This window comes from Mytilus californianus, unplaced genomic scaffold (genome assembly GCF_021869535.1).
Source record: "Mytilus californianus isolate M0D057914Y unplaced genomic scaffold, xbMytCali1.0.p SCAF_2, whole genome shotgun sequence".
Classification (NCBI taxonomy): Eukaryota; Metazoa; Mollusca; class Bivalvia; order Mytilida; family Mytilidae; genus Mytilus; species Mytilus californianus.
The window spans coordinates 65198704-65217476 of record NW_026262668.1 but is presented as its reverse complement, the minus strand read 5'-3'; the positions used below and the strand labels follow the sequence as shown (position 1 = coordinate 65217476).

General features: G+C 32.0%; 1 protein-coding gene and 1 long non-coding RNA gene across 5 annotated transcripts in view; one reads left to right on the top strand and one right to left on the bottom strand.

Moving 5' to 3' along the window:
• Window positions 1-14971, bottom strand: part of LOC127730241 (contactin-3-like) — a 63044-nt gene extending 48073 nt beyond the window's left edge. For 2 of the 3 annotated variants that reach the window (XR_007995004.1, XM_052238537.1), the window contains exons 1-2: window positions 14831-14971; window positions 3129-3210 (exon numbers count right to left, since the gene is read on the bottom strand). Coding sequence is in view for 2 of the 3 variants with exons in the window: in XM_052238537.1 (XP_052094497.1) it covers window positions 3129-3198 (70 nt within the window). In the remaining variant the exon portion in view is untranslated. Of the gene's footprint in view, window positions 1-3128; window positions 3211-12742; window positions 12762-14830 lie in introns of those variants that run through there. The other variant, XM_052238538.1, reaches the window with a different exon arrangement.
• Window positions 1-18773, top strand: part of LOC127730258 (uncharacterized) — a 346186-nt gene that overhangs the window by 179843 nt on the left and 147570 nt on the right. The window lies entirely within an intron of this gene.

Sequence of the window (18773 nt, the reverse complement as noted above, 5' to 3'; positions counted from 1 at the left end):
CTGTTGGTGAGGTTTGGATTTTCGTACTTGTCTTTGTCCTTGATTCTCATCATAACAGATCAAACTACTGGTAATAGAGGCCCCTCAAGGGGGTGTCTAAGTAATCACATAATCACAATTTTTTTGCCAATATAATCACATAATCATTATTTTTTTAAACAAGATAATCAAACAATAAAAAATACAGTCCTAGATTATCAAATGATCATGAAATATTTGGTCTGGTAATCAAATAATCACTATAAAAACGGCCAAGTAATCACATAATCAAAAACCCCATGAGGAGGATTATTAAAATTTACACCCAATGACAAATTGTTTTTTCCATAGAAAGTCAGTACGTATTGTCTTTGAATGATTTATCAATCCATGTGAATGCACTAAATTTCATAGACATTAATAGATAAATCAAATAGGTGTGTCAAATTAGCCTAATGTTGGACTTTGCACAAAGGAGGGATGGCTCACCTTCTGGGACATTTTTTAAAAACTTTTGTAAAATTTATTTATAAGTAGAGAAGAACAATAAATAACATTCAAAACTTAAGAGTATTTATCCTGATTTAACCCTGAAAACATTTGGAGTTAGGTGATTTAATCAAAACACACTGAAAATCAAATGTGCATCTCATATGCCGAGAGCTTTGTATGCAAGAACTTTGAACAACACCTCTTAAAGGATTTGTTTATAGTACGTGACCTCTCTAACAAATATTTACTGGATACTTATGCAACCGTAACTAACCTTTATATTGTATATCATTGTATTTTCGTTAAGTGTGTCGGTTTATTAAAGCTCTAGAAAGCATACAATCTTGTATTTAAAAAACTCTGTCGATGTTCACGTCCTTAAAATTAACCTTATATTTTGGCGCCAAATTTATGTATGTCTTACTATACAAATTAATCCTTGCTCTCTGTATAAAGAACTGAAAAAAATCCTGAATTATCTTACCCAAAAAAGAATGAATCAAATGGAAAATGTTCGCGCGATTTATTCCGACTGCACCCTTCCCCCCAAAAAAACAAACCCCAATCCGAAAAATCGAATGTTCGTCTAATTTTTGGAATATCATTTATGTTCGGTTCATTTAACTTTCGGAGGCGGATGGATAGTTCCTATGGATTTTTTTTTCATTCTGACATTTTTTTCGTACCATGCAAACATCAAACTTGCTAATTTTCGTATACAGGGTTAAGCAAGTAACTTCATGAGTGTCCACTTAATGCAGCAGACTCGTATAATTCCTTGTGAAGAGCTACACTACACAATTATTGTGCTCACTGAATTTTTGTTTCCAAAACTGACATCGGTTGTTTGTAATCAGTGGCGGATCCAGAACTTTTCATAAGGCCAGAATCTCCCCCATCCCCCCCCCCCCCCCCCCTTTTAGATCCGCTTATGGTAATTTCTATAAGTGTGTAGGTAAATTTTTTAAGCTCATCTTAATAGAATGGCATCGAAGAAATGTAGGCTTCTTAGTTAAAACTGACATATGTCTTTAATCTGTCGCCCAGTAAAAGTCAAATCTTCCTTTTTTAACCGTTAAATATTGATCCAGCGTATTTCCCGCCTGAGTCTTTTCCGGTCTCCTGGCCTAATATTAAGTAAATTATCAGACTAGCTACAAGAACTGAAGTATACTACGATAAACATGATCACATGGACTTCTCAAATCAAATCCGGAAAAATATAGAACTACATTTGCCAATGAAAGTAAGCAATAGTAGGTTGCCTGTCGCCATGCAACATCTCTTCCCTATCCCACACACTTTTCCAGTGAAAGTTCGAATTTCCCACTTTGTAGAACCTACCTATATACAGTTGTTCTTGTAATGAATATGTGAAATGTTTGCCACTTAACGTTTAGCAAAATGCAACCAACCAATCAACAGAGGGACGTGTTTAATAAAATTACGATCGCTACACCAACTAGTATATACCATTCATTGGAATAACCATAATTAAATTCTAGACCGAGCTAAACTATTTGATCTTGAGAGTATATTGTATAGAATTGAAAAAGCCTCTGACCAATTGCTGACACATTCATTTCGTTATCTGTTATCATGTTAGCTCGGGGCTCATTCCTGGTTAATATTTTTTTAACGTACGACTAAAAAGACAATATTTTGACAAATGCAAGATATTGACTTTTTACCACAGTTCGTATTCTATTATAAATAATAGATAAACATGCACTAAATAAAGACAACAGTAGTATACCGCTGTTCAAAAGTCATAAATCGATTAAACTGAAACAAATCCGGGTCACAAACCAAAACCGCGGGAAACACATCAACTAAAAGAGGAAAACAACGAACAATATAAACACTGAACTACTACAAAAACAAACGCCAACATACATAGAAACGGACTATTTCATAACAACTGCATATATAGCGGCAAAATAAATCATCGTACTTCAAATATATGATTGGTTTATGATTATTTGTACGGATTTAGAGAACTCAAGCGGACTATCCAACATTATTGTGAACATATATCTAAGATTGGTAAGAGTGAAGAATGGTAGTGCATATGTGATAAGTGCAGGCTCAAGGCATACCTTGCCCTATATTGATTGATTGATTGAAGTTTGTTTAACGTCCAGTGGCAAATATTTCATGAATTTTCAAGACAAGTTAACATGAGGATATATATATTGGATAGGGACCGAAAATTTGCCTTGCAACAGGCCACCATGGACTACTCAAAGAGTTGTTGCAATGAATCTTAAAGTGCAATGAGTATGGCACTCTCTCTTCACGAGGCATCTTTAACGCCCCCATTCTGACCGGACGAGGCTGCGTACTTATACACCCCGTACAGCCAAAAGATCGCCCACTTTGGCAAGGGTTTTACTGCCTGCCTGTCGAAAGAAGATCAAAATGTACATATTTCTATGCCACAGTCACCCCAGGTACCCTTGCCCTGGAAGGCAAAACCATGAGTATCGAGAAGATATAGTTCTGTTCTAATGCACAGATCGCAAACAAATAACGCAAAAATAATACGCTATATACTGTACATAATTTGTGATGTTGGCTACCTCCTACCTGATTGACATTTACAATATATCTCCGTTATACATACAGGTATGATTTTCGAGGCATTTTATACTCACTGTAGAAAACGGTTTGGGCTCTTACTAACAAAACCGTCCCAAGAATAATACACAGCCTTGCAAGCCACATGATTAGTTACATCTGAAATGTAAAAAAAAAAAAAAAATATATCATTGATGTCCGATACAGTGGTTTGGGACTAGCATGTTACCTTGGAAGAACACTGAATATTATACACCTATTGACTGGTTATGAGGGTAATAGCAAGTTTGTTGTCCCTGAGATACCAACTATTGCTCGAGGCGAAGCCGAGGGCAATAGTTAGTATCAAAGGGACAACAAACTTGCTATTACCCTCATAACCAGTCATTAAGTGTTTTATTATACCGAACAAAACAACTTTCTAAAAAGACTACATGGGAAAAAAACAAATAGTCACATAAACATGCACAAGATGAACTATCAGGTTATTTTTGGTTTTTTTTGCCGGTGTGGTATTTGTCAATATCTTATTTACTGTAATCAAGACCAGGAATCCTTGTGTAAAAATTCCCGTGCATATAATAAACGCTAGCTAAAATATACTACCGTAGCCAAAGCAATCTCAGATTATGAAGACGACGACAGACCCATTCCATACATTTGTTATGTTTTAGTTTTTAAAATATGTCGCGTAGATTTACTCTTTCTTCTTTAATTGCTTCTGGTAAGTAAATATCAATTTGAAATTATGACGACAGACACATACAGATTATGCCGTTTACGATATTTCAGAGTTTAACGTTGCAAAGCAAAATAGTCAATGACGTCCAATGAAAAATTAGTATGAAAAAGTACGGGAAATATGTTTATAAGACTATTGACTGGGGTAATAGTCTTTGAAACTATTGACTGGCAAATAGTGAAATAACACAAATATTTCATTCTTTTTTATATAGAAAAAAACATACTGAGGTCGTCTTCATAATCTGAGATTGCTTTGGTGTACGGTAGTATATTTTAGCTAGCGTTTATTATATGCACGGGAATTTTTACACAAGGATTCCTGGTCTTGATTACAGTAAATAAGATATTGACAAATACCACACCGGCAAAAAAAAACAAAAAAAACCTGATAGTTCATCTTGTGCATGTTTATGTGACTATTTGTTTTTTTCCCATGTAGTCTTTTTAGAAAGTTGTTTTGTTCGGTATAATAAAACACTTAATGACTGGTTATGAGGGTAATAGCAAGTTTGTTGTCCCTTTGATACGAGCAATAGTTGGTATCTCAGGGACAACAAACTTGCTATTACCCTCATAACCAGTCAATAGGTGTATAATATTACATACTAAAGATTATATATAAAGACCCGCCATATTCCATTTTTTAAATAGTAAAAATTGCAACTGCTGGTAAATTGACTATTATAGAACATTACTAAATTACGTGGTTTTATCAAATATTTTATCTGCGTCTTATAAACGTAAACGTGCACATGATTGAAAGTCTGCATTTTATTGTTTTATTTTATATTTTCACTAAAACCTCCAAGGTAAATATACAAAGAAGGTGTATTATCTGTTTCATTCTTATGATTTATTAAATGTATATACATGAACAAAGTTAATGATAACAGGAATTCATAATCCTTAAATATGCTTTTTCAAAAGCTCACTGTGTTTAGAATTACAAAATGAATTTTTCATAATGATTCTAGACTTGAAAAAAACATTTTGATAAAATGACAGCACTGGTGGACCAGATCTCCGTATAAACCTCTATCCCATTTTCCCGTCTTTTAAATAATAAAAATAGCAACCACTGATCTCAACATGTCTAAATTGACATACAGGACACGACTAGATCGCGTGGTTTTATCAAATATTTTATCTGCGTCTTATAAACGTAAACATGCACATGATTGAAAGTCAGCATTTTAACATTTAAATTTAAAGCATTTTTCAAATTGTAAATAAACCTTTTTGTATCCTGATAAGAACAAATGTTACATAATGTACATGTGTTATCTTTTAAAAAACGTCGATACCATAATCACCATACAACCAACGAATTTTTTTATTGAAACACTTTTTAACAAACGACCGCTTTCATTTTCTTTAAAGCAAGATATTTTAAAAAATAATAGAAAATATATTTTTTCAAAGCGCGTGACTGCAGAAGAACATGTCCATCAAACTTCAATATTGTCACGGGAACGCAGCTCGAAAAAATAAAAATATGATTCCGGAATTCCACCACAGCATGGTCCAAAAACATACCATAAATAGTGAAAATCCTAAAAGGATCATTACTCTGTGAAAACGAATGTCCAATGATAAGAATACTAACACGACAAAACAAGAAATCGTTTACTGTACAGTACTACTTGTAAAGGACTGTGTGTGTCCTAATTTAGTAATGGTCTAGAACGCTTGTCTTCAAGTTCCAGTTTTAATTGCTTTGTGGAATTTTTTATCATGAATTTTAAATTCAAGTACACCTTGAATCACTACATTTGGATGTTGTTTGCTGGTTAAAATTTTAATCTTCGGTATTCAAAATAAGATGGGCCGCCTGACCAAAACAGAAATAATTAACACAATCATGATCACCTCTAAAAGGTGTTTGTGTAGATTCGGTAATATAACAGTTTAAGATCAACTGTATGTCTTTTATTTTTATACAGTTTTGATGTTTTGCCAAGATTCATAGTTAGATGGTAATTAGATGAACTATGAATTCTGCTTTGTATGAGTAAAGGAAAATGTCAGCGGGAAGAGAAGCGCAGTTGGTTCCCATTGGAGTATCGACTGCCTGTTGCCGTCTACCAGGCGTAACAAAGGTTCTGTCGATAAAAAAAATCAACCATCATGCCAGTTTCACAGTTCTAACTTCTTGTTTGAATCATATTTTTTTAAAACGAAAACGTGGTCCGTTCTTAATATTTATAAAAAAAGACGCTTCTGACTACCTTAGACATTTGTATGAAACAGAGATGGACTAGTTCTGAAGGATACGGATTTGAAGGATAGGGAGTAAAATATTGCAAACAACTTTACTTAATATTTTGAACTACATGTTTTACATTTTATCTCTGTTTATCCTTGGCTTCTTTTTTTTCTTGGTAAAATAAAATTGGCGATGCACTCTGTCTTAATAAAAGCTACGCCACTGTTCTGTTTCGTATGCAGATTACACAAAAATGGGACCAATTATAAATATTAGAAACACAAGTATAAAATGGATGTCACTTAAAGTACCTTAAGATCCAATCAAACCAATTCCTTCTGGACAGGAAGAGAAACATGCATTTTCAAATCATCGACCCTATAGGACAATTTTCAAAGAACATGATGAAATACAGTTTATGTGACGTTGAATCACATCATTTTAAAACATATGTAGATACGCCACTCTCCCAATTTTATATGTTATTTGTGTTATTCTCAAATTAAAACGTTATTGCCATGTCAAATGTTTATGCCCTTCGGGGTCCTTAGTTGGAATAAAAATATTCTTCTTGTTCTCTTATACCAAAATACTAGTACTTCTCGAAGGTTTACGTTTAAGTTTATTGTGTAAATAAAAAAAAGAACAGAATACCATTAAATTATTCCAATACAATATCATATAGTAAATAAGACCACATGCATGAGTCATGTAGTGTAAGTGGTTTATCCTCGGACTTGTAACTTTAGCCAACTATATAGTCTGAATGCTGTACTATCACAATATGCATATTATTCACTTAACCGGTTCTATTTAGTTACGACAAGTGTTGGCATTGCACTTATGTACAATTCAATTTTATTCAATTTCTTTTGATCCGTATGTTTTACGACTTTGAGCAATAATCTTTGATAGTATTAAGCAAACACTGAAGGATAGGCCATAAATTATATATTAGATGAAGTTGTTTAAACAATACAATTAAAGGTTCAAATTAGATAAAATATTACCAGTATTGAAAATAAAAAAGTTCGAGTCTTATGTACTAAACTTTTTTTGAACACGCAATGCATACATTCTTCCATGTACGTAGATGTCAAAGTACGAATGTACTTTGTACTTATCTACATAAGTTAATTCGTACTTTCTACATGATATTTATGAGTTATTATTCTTTTTAAATCAGTTAATATTCAGATTTTTTCATTAAAATTACGTAACTATATAATTCCCCAAAACAAATTGGAACAGAACAAAAGCAGGTCAAATTAACAACATCTTTAACAAGACATAAAACGTTTACAAGCATTCCCACTCGTGTCTATTCTTGCATCATTGACATCACAGTTTAAACTAAATTCGTCAATGAAAGGTTTGTGATGTCTTGTAATACCTTAATGATTTTAACTTTTTTTAAAGTTGGTCGAATGAAATTTACTCCATATATCATCTTAAATTCGCATTGTACAACGTTAGTTGAAGACTAGACACAAATTGCATATAAAAATAAGAAGATGTGGTATGATTGCCAATGAGACAACTATCTACCAGAGACAAAATGACGTAGAATTAAGCAATTTTAGGTCATCGTACGGCCTTCAACAATGAGAAAAACCCATACCGCACAACAAGCTATATGACTTTATGTTTTGTGATATGGGTACTGATATGACTTCTATATAGTTATGCTGTGTATCATGCATAGTATACACCTTGAAAGCATCTAAGTAACAAGGTAAAATCAATTATGATGGATCGATATGAATTTTTATCAAGCAAAGATTTTGACGCAGTTAACAACTTCTTTTGACATTTCAGCCAAAATGTGTGCACCCTTCCCCATAGGCAACATATTTTTCATTTACATTAGTGTTTTAGTCGTTGGAATGTTTCTAGAATTAAATCATTGATGATACGTTACGCTTTTAAGCAACTACAATAGTATATATGAGGGTCTGGATGCGGGGTCCTTCATTTCTGTACTCTTTAATTTTTATGCCATTTTTCTCTATTCTATATACTTTTAGCCCCCATCCACACCCTCATATATGGCATTCTACCTTGACTTTATCATAGCCTGATCTTGAAATATGCCAGATCAATATCATAACCAAAGACAGGTGAAAGATATCAAAGAGATAGTCAAACTCATGATCGATGACCAACTGACAATGCAATTGTAATAAAAAGAAAGAAAGAAAAACAACCAAAAGAGAAACAACAGTATACAAAACACAATGTTGTATACCTGGAAATATAAAGGTAGTTTAACTGATTGAGTTAGGGAAGATCTTCTTTGGCTCAATTGGTTATAGCGCTGCCTTTAGATCCCGAGATTGGGGATTTGAATCCCGCTGGCACCATCCATGGATTTTCACAATAACAACATAGAAATCTACAGACTGAGTAAAACTAACCTCAGCAAAAACCGTGAATGAACTCGCTTGATTGCTACACATATGGCACCCGTCAGAATCATTACATGGGAACTATGGAAGTAAAGAGTGTGTTCAGACGAAACATGTTTCTGAAATTATTTTCAGGTATGACCGAGACCTGTTTGAAAATTCAAAGTTTGAAATACAAATACATAAAACGTAAAACCAAAAGGATCTAAAACCGGTTGAGGACTCAGGCCATTTTTGCCCAAAGGAGTTGCAACCTTAATATGATTTTAATCCGATAATTTAACTTATAATGGAAAACCAAAATGAATCAATAAAATTAAGATAATACCGACAAACGGTTACTGGTCGAATAGTACTCAAGTATAAAAAAAATAGTCCAAAATATATACAGAATGTTTTGGAAGGACGAACAGATGGAAATGTTCAAATACTAATAGCTGCACACCCTACGTTTTAATTTCGTAAGCTTGAAGGGTAAGCACTAAACGGAGTTAGGAATACTTAACGTTAGTTATGAAAAGCTGATTATGGTATATATTTTTGCATTTGCTTTGGTCTACTTTGTTTATACATATCTGTGGATATATTTTTAATCGAGCAGCTTACCTTTGAAAAGGTGCAACTTGCACATAATTAAAGATCCCTTAAATGTGGAATTGTTGAAATATTTTGGTAATTAAACAACTATACGCAAATGTTCACCTTGAAATGCATATGTAAAAATATAAATTACATTGGAAGACGACATTAAACATCCATTCCACTGCATGTGTTTACATGTACTATTCAAACTTTCCATGTGACGATATCGGTCAGTATTAATATCAAATATAAATGGCTACTAAAATTCAATCGATCATTATAAGGAATGACACGCGTCTGCGTACTCCTTAAGAAATATGCAAACCTGAATTTTCATTGCACACGGGTTACTGGCAATCAAACGAAACAAGTTTTTACTTACTTCTAACAAGATTGGTTGATAAACTTTTGTTCTTAATTAAAACAAAAATGTTGTGGATCAGTAAATCTGCTAAATCTGTTGATTAGTTTGTTCCAAGTAGAAAACATTATGATATTGTATACGTAAATTGGGCATTTGCATAACTTTAGAAGTTGAGAATAAAATCCTTAAAAGATATCTCACTAAGTCTATTTCTTACACAGAGATAATTTTCACTCCAGATATGATCGCTTGCTTGTTGGTTGCTTAACGTCCAGTGGCAAATATTTCATGCATGTTCAGGACGAAAAACACTAAATATGCATGCATAAATTGAGAACATTCAGGTAAATAGCGTCATTCAGAAATTAGACTATTAATGTTAAAAAATAACTGAACCACACATTTTTCTTCTTACTATACACTGAGTGGGTGGTTAATGGATCAGCAAGTATTACATGCATATTCAGGACAATGTATTTATGTCGCCGTCCATATGCAGTTTATACCATATATTCACGCCGAAATATATTTTTTACTTTCTAGTTTAGACACATTTCCTTAAATTTGCTGGTTAAGCAGAGAATCAGCAAGAGCATTTTAAATTTGTTTTCTTCCATCTAGACGAAGATATGTAGAAAGTGAAAGAACAAAAATACCGAACTCCAAGGAGAATTCAAAACGGAAAGTCCTTTATCAAATGTTGAAATCAATAGCTCAAACATATCAAACTAATGGAAAGCAACTGTCATATTCCTGACTTGGTACAGGCATTTCCTTATGTAGAAAATGGTGGATTAAACCTGGTTTTGTAGAACTCACAACCTAGAGTAACTCAGTGAGACGAGCAGGCGTCGATGGCAGCATTATGGAAGTTACTATTCCCTTTGTTAATGAATTATCTGCATAAATATAGCAAATGATACCTTTGCTAATGTTAATCAAATCTAATCATTACCTTATGGACAAAAGGTATCAAAATTACTTTTATGCAATATCCTGAAACTATACTGTTTCACAACACCATTTAACTGACGGCATTATAAATATTCTTGACCAGGCAGACCTTGTCAATTTGTGTTTCAAAATGTTATCAACAATTGCGTCATTACAGTTGAACATTGACAGCAGAACCATTACTTTGCTTACATTGCGGTGTTGCTGTAGGTACTTAAGTTTTAGGAGAAATACTTATTAAAGTTCGAGTAAGTCATTTAATTGATTTTTTTTTTCAATTTAAAACATATTTATTTATGATGCGTTTACTTTGAATCCTGTTGTTTTCACTATATATTTACCACAATAACATATATACGTTTAAACTAATGATTAAAACGCAATGTTTTGATAAAACTAATTTATTAAATTGAGTAAACATGTGTAAATGTTATATTTTCTTAATTCTGTGGTGCATTTAACTTGTTCTATCCAGTTTGATCAATTTTGATTTACCACTTGCTGATTTTGTGATGCTTAATTCTGGTTTATTCATTTAAATGTTTCTGTAAATATTATTTTTGCAATGGTTTTTTTTTTCTTTTTTCAAGAATACGCGATGTTCCTGATTTTAGCCCATCCGTATAAAAATGATCCAACCAGAAATGAAAAAGAAGACATTATCTCATAATATTAACCCTATAGTATTGGAGGGAGACAAGGATTATAATTAAAGAGTCTGGAATGTTTAAAATTTTAAGCAAAGGTTAACGCTTTTGGTTGTGTGTGTATTATAAATACAATGATAATTTCGACTTCACGTGTTTGGTTTCACATCAGTGGCGGATTCAGAGGGGGCATATAGGACATACACCCCTCTTGATCTGTAAATATATAATTTTTTGCCAAAAATCATCCAAAATTTGTTTCTTCAGTTTTATTGAATTATAAAAAAAAAAATCCCGGACCCACCCCTGCACATAATTTGCCAAATCTCTACAACAATCTCGGAGGGATTAATTGGGGTACTACCAAGATTTATAAATTAAGTTGTGAAAATATATGAAATACTCCAGCTCAGAATTAATTTTGAAATGACTGTTATCTCCGTTTTAATCTGTAACATCACCCTTGAGCAAGGCTGCTGTAACATTTGAAAACTAATTCATTCATCTCCGAGTAATACACACATGATCTTTTAGATTCTATCGTTATCATTCACTCAACTAAACTGTTAATATTTATAAATATGGTACTGAAGTCTAAATTGAACAAAGTTTGGATTCATATGTGTATATCTTTAATACATTTTTTATTCAAATGAATGGTCGTGCTAACAAGCTAGCTGTCATTCTTAGACTAAGGTTTGCTATCTTGTCTGCTGCTTGTATATATTTTTTAAAACAAGCCCCTTGTTGTGCTCGGTGAATAGTATCTGATGGAGAAACAAAACGGGTCATACAAAACATTTCCAACACGTTATATTTAATTGCCTTGTCCTTAAACAGACATAAATTAAAGCGTTTATACAATACAATATCTCTATTCTCATAACCTTTGAAGATAAATATGTACAGAGAGAATGTACAAAATATGTTCAGAAATATGCATATATTTACAAACATTTATATGCGATTCAGTGGATCAAAGCAATATACATTTTAGCCAGTCAACCTATATTTGTATATCGCCTAACAGAAGTTCCCCTGAAAACTTTGCTATAAATAATGCTATAATATCTGTTCCTATTGGAACAAATATTCTGTACCCGTTACTCCGTTAGGAACAAATATTGTACTATTAGTTCCAGTGGAAATAATATTCTAAAATATTTCTTCCATTTGGAACCGTAATATTATGAAGGAACTTTTATTTCATGGCCGATCCACGTGTTTGTTTACACACTTTTTGAACTTAAATGATATTTTCAGCGATGACTTTTTGTTTAACTGGCTCCTTATTTTTTTTAAAACTTTAAAACTGTCGTCAAAAACGGACATTCTAGATAATCATGAAATTTGTCTCCAGTGTTGTCAAAATTTTAAAGATGATTTTCATTTTTACGTCGTTATTCCAACTCCCTAGTTCTATTGAGAGTCTGTTTATAAACGTCGAATTTGCAATAAGTATAGTTTTCTACTTTGTCTTTTTTGTTAGAATCTCCTTTATTGTTACGGTTGAAACATGCTAAGGTTTTTTTTTATCAGATATCTGCTTGTGATGAGGAATTGTTTTGTCTGCTATGTCTAGGTTTTCGAAATGTCATTGCATGGAATAAAAAGTTTTTTTTTTATATTAGACCATTTGATATGTTGTGAATTCAACATTCTTTCATACATGTATTTTACTATTTTACGACTTGGACATTTTTCTAATAAGGTGTAGTGCAACTGTGACAACGCTGAAAATTTTCCACGTGTTTACCATACCGATCAAAATGATACACAATGTTACCTTGAGCTAACCGTGATACAAATAAAATTTGAATTTAAAAGAAAATTCAAGGTAGAAAATAACAGTTTTCCTGCGCAGGTACAGTTTTCTCATCTGCCTTAGGTATCCATCTTTATAGTCATCAATCAATATAAATATGGAGGAGACAAATCAATATATATATATATATAAATAAATAAATAAATGTTTGTGTGTAAACAACTTCTAAACCAAGAAAGGTGAATAATTTTGGAAACTTATCATATAAACATTTCTTGTACCTATCTTAAACAAAAAGCCCCGAACAAATAGTCGTCGTCGGAAAAATACCCATTTCAGTTTTTTACAGTGTTTACAGTTTATTAATATGAATATTTGTCCTTATAAGTTCAGCTTCTAAATCTTGGATATAGGGTGGATTAAAAGCTTTCACCTTATAAATATTTTGACATTTAACATGACGTAATAACCGAACACAAAAATGTTTCCTTTTATTTTCTAAATCGCATTTAACCAATCTTTACGTATTTATATGAAGAAATTAGAATAGACAGCTGATGTTTTCAATAAGCTAATTGTGTTGGATTTGATCATGAAAATCTACTCCAAATTTATCTAAACAATCAAAATCAATATTTACAATTTATAGTATACAAATAATGGTGGGTATAGCCGATTGTAAAATATTTCATTGAACATTCGGGGCAATTTCAACGCGATTTGTTTCGGGGATAAGACTAGATTTTTATCGATACTGAAATACACGTCAAAAGTAAATATCAGACAAGTACAGGTTTTCAATTTACAAAATATATTTATTTCGATCTGCTTTCAATGATAAAAGTTTCATTTTAAACCTTTTAGTACAGCAGACGTTCGAATTGGGCAATGGATGATACAAATCCTGAAAAAAAACTCAAGAAAAAAGTTATTTACCATTCCCAAATCTCCAAACAAGGGTAGAAACATGTCTGTTACTCGAAATCGCAAGTCAATGACCAGCGAAAAGAACTAGAAAAATCACACTCCACAAAAACACATTGACAACAATATAATTATATTAACACAGAACAGCCAGTTTAAAATTTCGATATTTTATAATTTCTCTGAGATATATAGGTCAAATTAACGGTTGGAAGGAGATATGTATGAAGCGTGATGCTACATAAGTGAGCGCCATTACCATATATACTTTAAATGTGTATTCATGTTTATAACTAGATTTAATCTGTTTTTGAATTTCAGTAAGCTACATTACAACGTTGTATTGTTGTGAAAAGTAAATCAAAATATTTTCAAACTTGAATCCAGATTAATATATTCTCTGCGTTGCCAAAAAGGCTTACACAAAAGCAAAGATCAATGAACCATTATTTCCGGTTTTTGTGTATACTCCTTATTTAGAGAAAATCAATGCAGCTTTAAACTTCCATAAATGCAAATATTTAAAAAATGAATTAACTTGAAGTCAAATGTTTTGACAGTATATCAACTACAGTACCCATTAACAGTATACCACATAGTGTACGGGTTTTCCAAAAATAATTAGATAATGCGTTTCTATAATGTGAATCATTCTATCTTTAAAATTTGTTTTGAGTCATATTCTATTAAATTTCGAAATGTCATTCTAAACGCTATTCTACGTGATTATTTCTTTTTAAATTCAAACACAAGTTTTCTCGGCTGTTTTCAGATGCCGTATGCTAATTTTCAAACAAGAAAACACAATAAATGGTCTAACCGAAACATGATACCCCGGAACTAAACACGAATTCTTCAGTTAAAATAAAGTACTTGTAACATAAGAGACAAAACCAAAGACAAGAAAATTCTTCAGAAAATACTTTCAGATTTTGGTACATTTGTTATTCTCCTCTGAATTTAAATTAAATGTGTTTTTAAAAATGATCTCATAATTCAATACAAGTATGACAAAAGGTTTAGAAAGAAATGGCGTAGCGCGGCCAAGGTTTAAAAAAGATAAACCATTGGAAATTCTTAGAGATGAAAATGTAAGGTATTTTTTGATAGTATATTATATAAATTCTGAAATATTGGTAAAGGAAGTTGAAAGGTATACACTGTACATAATTTATTAACCCTTACCTTACTTTACTTTAATCCATATTAACGTGAAATCAATCAACCATTACAGGTTCAGGTGTAAAAAGACAGGTCACGTGGAAATCTGGCGTTCGATTTGTCCATTGAATCTACACTATGGTCTTCATGATCCTTACACTAAGTAAAAACTGGCGCCTACCCTAAATAGCTATACATGTTTAATTTGAGTGTGCATATATTAATGATATATTTCAGATAAGAACTTTTACAGGTGAAAATAACTATTTTAATGCAGCGATAAGGAATTTTACGCCGGTAAAAAGAGGGACATGTTAAGAAGATACTATGTTATCTATTTGCAATGTCATGGCAACGCAAATGCATTAAAAAAGTTTTGATTTTCTTTAGAAAGAAATATCAATTATTTTTTCAATATTGTGCCCAGTTAAGTTCAGAAAATAAGATTAAAGGGAAACTGTATTTAACAAACACTTTATTTCAGTTTCAAACATTTTTAAAAGAAATTAAATGTTATTCTGCATCTTTTTAGTGCACATATTCTAATTCTATCTTTAATATTGATATGATTTGACAACTTTGCTGTTTTAACCTTTTAAACCTAACCAGAAGGTGTTTAAACTATTATATCATTTTATAAACTGTAAATTTACAAACAAAACGTAACGAATGAATGAATGAATGAACTTTTGAATGAACATTATTTCTCATAATACTACATGTAATAGTTAAAGAGAAAATTGGTATTTAGAATGACATATATCTATATATAAACATGCACATGTGTGAGCAAACTTTACTTAACTTAACCCACACAATCACACCACCATTCGTTTTAGTTTTATTAAGTTAATCACTCGAAGTGTACTTGAGTTAGTGCGCGATATGTAAAAAAAAATCGCATATATTACGAAGATTAAAGTTCCATACGTCTTGAACAACAAAAGATGAAAATTGTCCGAAAATGATAAAATTCAAAGACGCTCAGATTCCCATTATCAATTATTTGGTAACATTAGAAGAAAATACCTGAATACATATTTATATATTGCTCGACATATGCATGCAGGACGGAGGGACGGAAAACGATATACCCCCCCCCCCCCAAAAAAAAAAAAAAAAAAACAACAGCAAAAAACTAAATAAAACAAAAACAACAAAATAAAAAAAAAAAAAACATCTAGATGTCAAAACAGTAACGGTCTTCCAACAATCGAAAAGTGTCTGTACAAAATATCTAGTGTCTAAGTTGCCAAAGTCTAAGTACAAAACATCAACGTCTAAATCGCAAAAATATCGCCATTATCAAAGAACAACGTCAAAGTACAAACTAACATCGTCTAAATCACCAAGATAAAGTACAAAATATCAACGTCTAAATCGCCAAAGTCAAAGTACAAAATATCGCCATCGTCAAAGTACAAAATATTGCCAAAGTCAAAGTACAAAATATCATCGTCTAATCACCAATGTAAGATACAAAATATCAACGTCTAAATCGCCAAAGCCTAGCCAAAGTACAAAGTACTAAATATCATGTCTAAATCGCCAAGGCTAAAGTCTGGCGAAAGTTGTGCTTTCTTTCTTTTGCGTCCGCCAAATTAGTTAAAACAACCAAAAAATTTCATAGAATATTTTAAAACATAAATAAAAAGGATTTTTAAGGGAACTTTAGTCATACGTTTGTCGTAAATCATTAATTTATTCAAAATCAAAAACAATGTAGTTTGCTATACACATTTTTAATAACATTTAGTTTTTTATTGGTGTGTTAATATTTTGTTTTTTATTTATTTTTCTTATAGGGGAGTTCCTTGCTGGCTGCGAGGTTTTGAAAATTTAACTTGACGCAAAAAAACGCATTTTAATCTGACACAACCTATAGGCTGTAAACAAATCTATGATCTGCTGTCAACACCAAATGTCATAGAGGACAAGGGCTAACACAAACACTATCGAAGTTCTTGACTTTGGACTGGCAAATACATTAGTGGAGGAGTCCTGCTATTTCTTATGCACTAAACTCTCCCTGTTTGATATTGATCAATTGAACAACAGGTACTTAAAAATTGATATAAAAATCAGGTAAAAACGCACTTTACCCTATAACATTGGTATTATGCACACACAAAAAAACAACACATGTACAAATGAAACTATGCAAATTCAACAAGCTTCAATTTACTGAATAAATCTCGAAGTACTGAAACTGTTGAAAAAGAAATCATGTAGCCCCTCACAATAGATTTCTAAATTGTTTTCAAGCAGCAACATTATAAAAATCACAGAGGGAAATGTTTGTATGAAATCGTGTTAGATTTGTAACGTCATGGCAACAGAAATACTAGTAGTGCAATATCATGAAAAGTACAGACAACACGAGCTTGTACGATGTCCAAAGCAAATATGAACAAATATATTCCAAGTAAGATTTTGATTTTTGCTTCAAATTATAATTAAGCAAGTTGACATTATTTCCAAAATACCAAACGTAATGATTTATTAACAACGGATGTATAATTATAACCTACATGTATACAAGTCTATTGAGTTAAACAGAACGATTTTAGGGACACTTCCTAAACATGTTTGCTTCACAACAATATATAACAATAAAAATATTAGGTGTGAACTGCCTCCTGCAAGTGTAATGGTAAATTTACGTGTATGATTTGGACTCGAATAGGGAAGGTTATAATAAATTCTGGTATTAATATATTAAATAACACCAAGTTCTCATAGAAAAAAACTACCACTTTTTAAGTTAAAAACGAACATATTATCAAGTGAAAAACTATTGACTTAAAATGTTTTTTTTAACTGCCCAATTATAAAAATAAGAAGATGTGGTATGATTGCCAATGAGAAAACTCTCCACAAGAGACCAAATGACACAGAAATTAACAACTATAGGTCACCGTATGGCCTTCAACAATGACCAAAGCCCATGCCGCATAGTCAGCTATAAAGGCCCCGAAATGACAAATGTAAAACAATTCAAACGAGAAAACTAACGGCCTAATTAATGTACTAAATGATGAACGAAAAACAAATATGTTACACAGCAACAAACGACAACCACTGAATTACAGGCTCTGACTTGGGACAGAATGTGGCGGGGTTAAAAAAGTTCGAAGGCGCCAACCCCCCCCCCCCCCCCCCCCCCTTTACCTGTGTATTTTTGGAGTAAGTTTTTACTTAAAAGAGAATTGCAACGGGAACAAACTATCGGCAGACATGGTTACATCCAGATTTATACAAAGGTCTTTTATAAACTAGAAATTTTCTCTCTGATAAGATTATGTTTTAACGTTGTATACAGAGTGCATAACTTCAATTTGTTAATGGAGAAAATATGATCACCAAAGGAAATTCGCGTATGTTAGACACTCTATTAAGAAATTTTAATACAAAAAATTGTCAATACTACTTACACATGTGTTACAATGTTTGCTTTTTTTCTGTAGAGGTGTTCGAAGATGTTGACTCTAAAACATGGAAAGGTCTCTTAGAATACACACAATCAAATTTAATTCCCCTTCTTATACAATTCAATGTATTAAAACATTTGACTTCTTGATAAAATTATTCCTCATACTCAACTAGGTAACCTTCGTTATGTATTTTGTTCTTTATTCAGTGTAAAATTTTGCTGGTTTAAAATTAAATCGTTAAAGTGCAAAAAAAACTCTTATCTACTCTTGACATAAATATACCTCATTCTAAACTTAAGACAGGCTATAGAGAGCATCTAGACATGGTGTCACATATAACCGGAAAATATTCAGATCTCACTCATATTCTCTGTGGTGACTTGAACGGAACTCTAAAACCATCAGGAAAAAACTCCCATGATAAACTTTTAAGAACCTTCCTAACTCAATGGTAAATGGATAAATAAAGGCAATCATTTGAATAACGATACTTTCATCCACCACAACGGGTTATCATCATCTCAAATTGATTA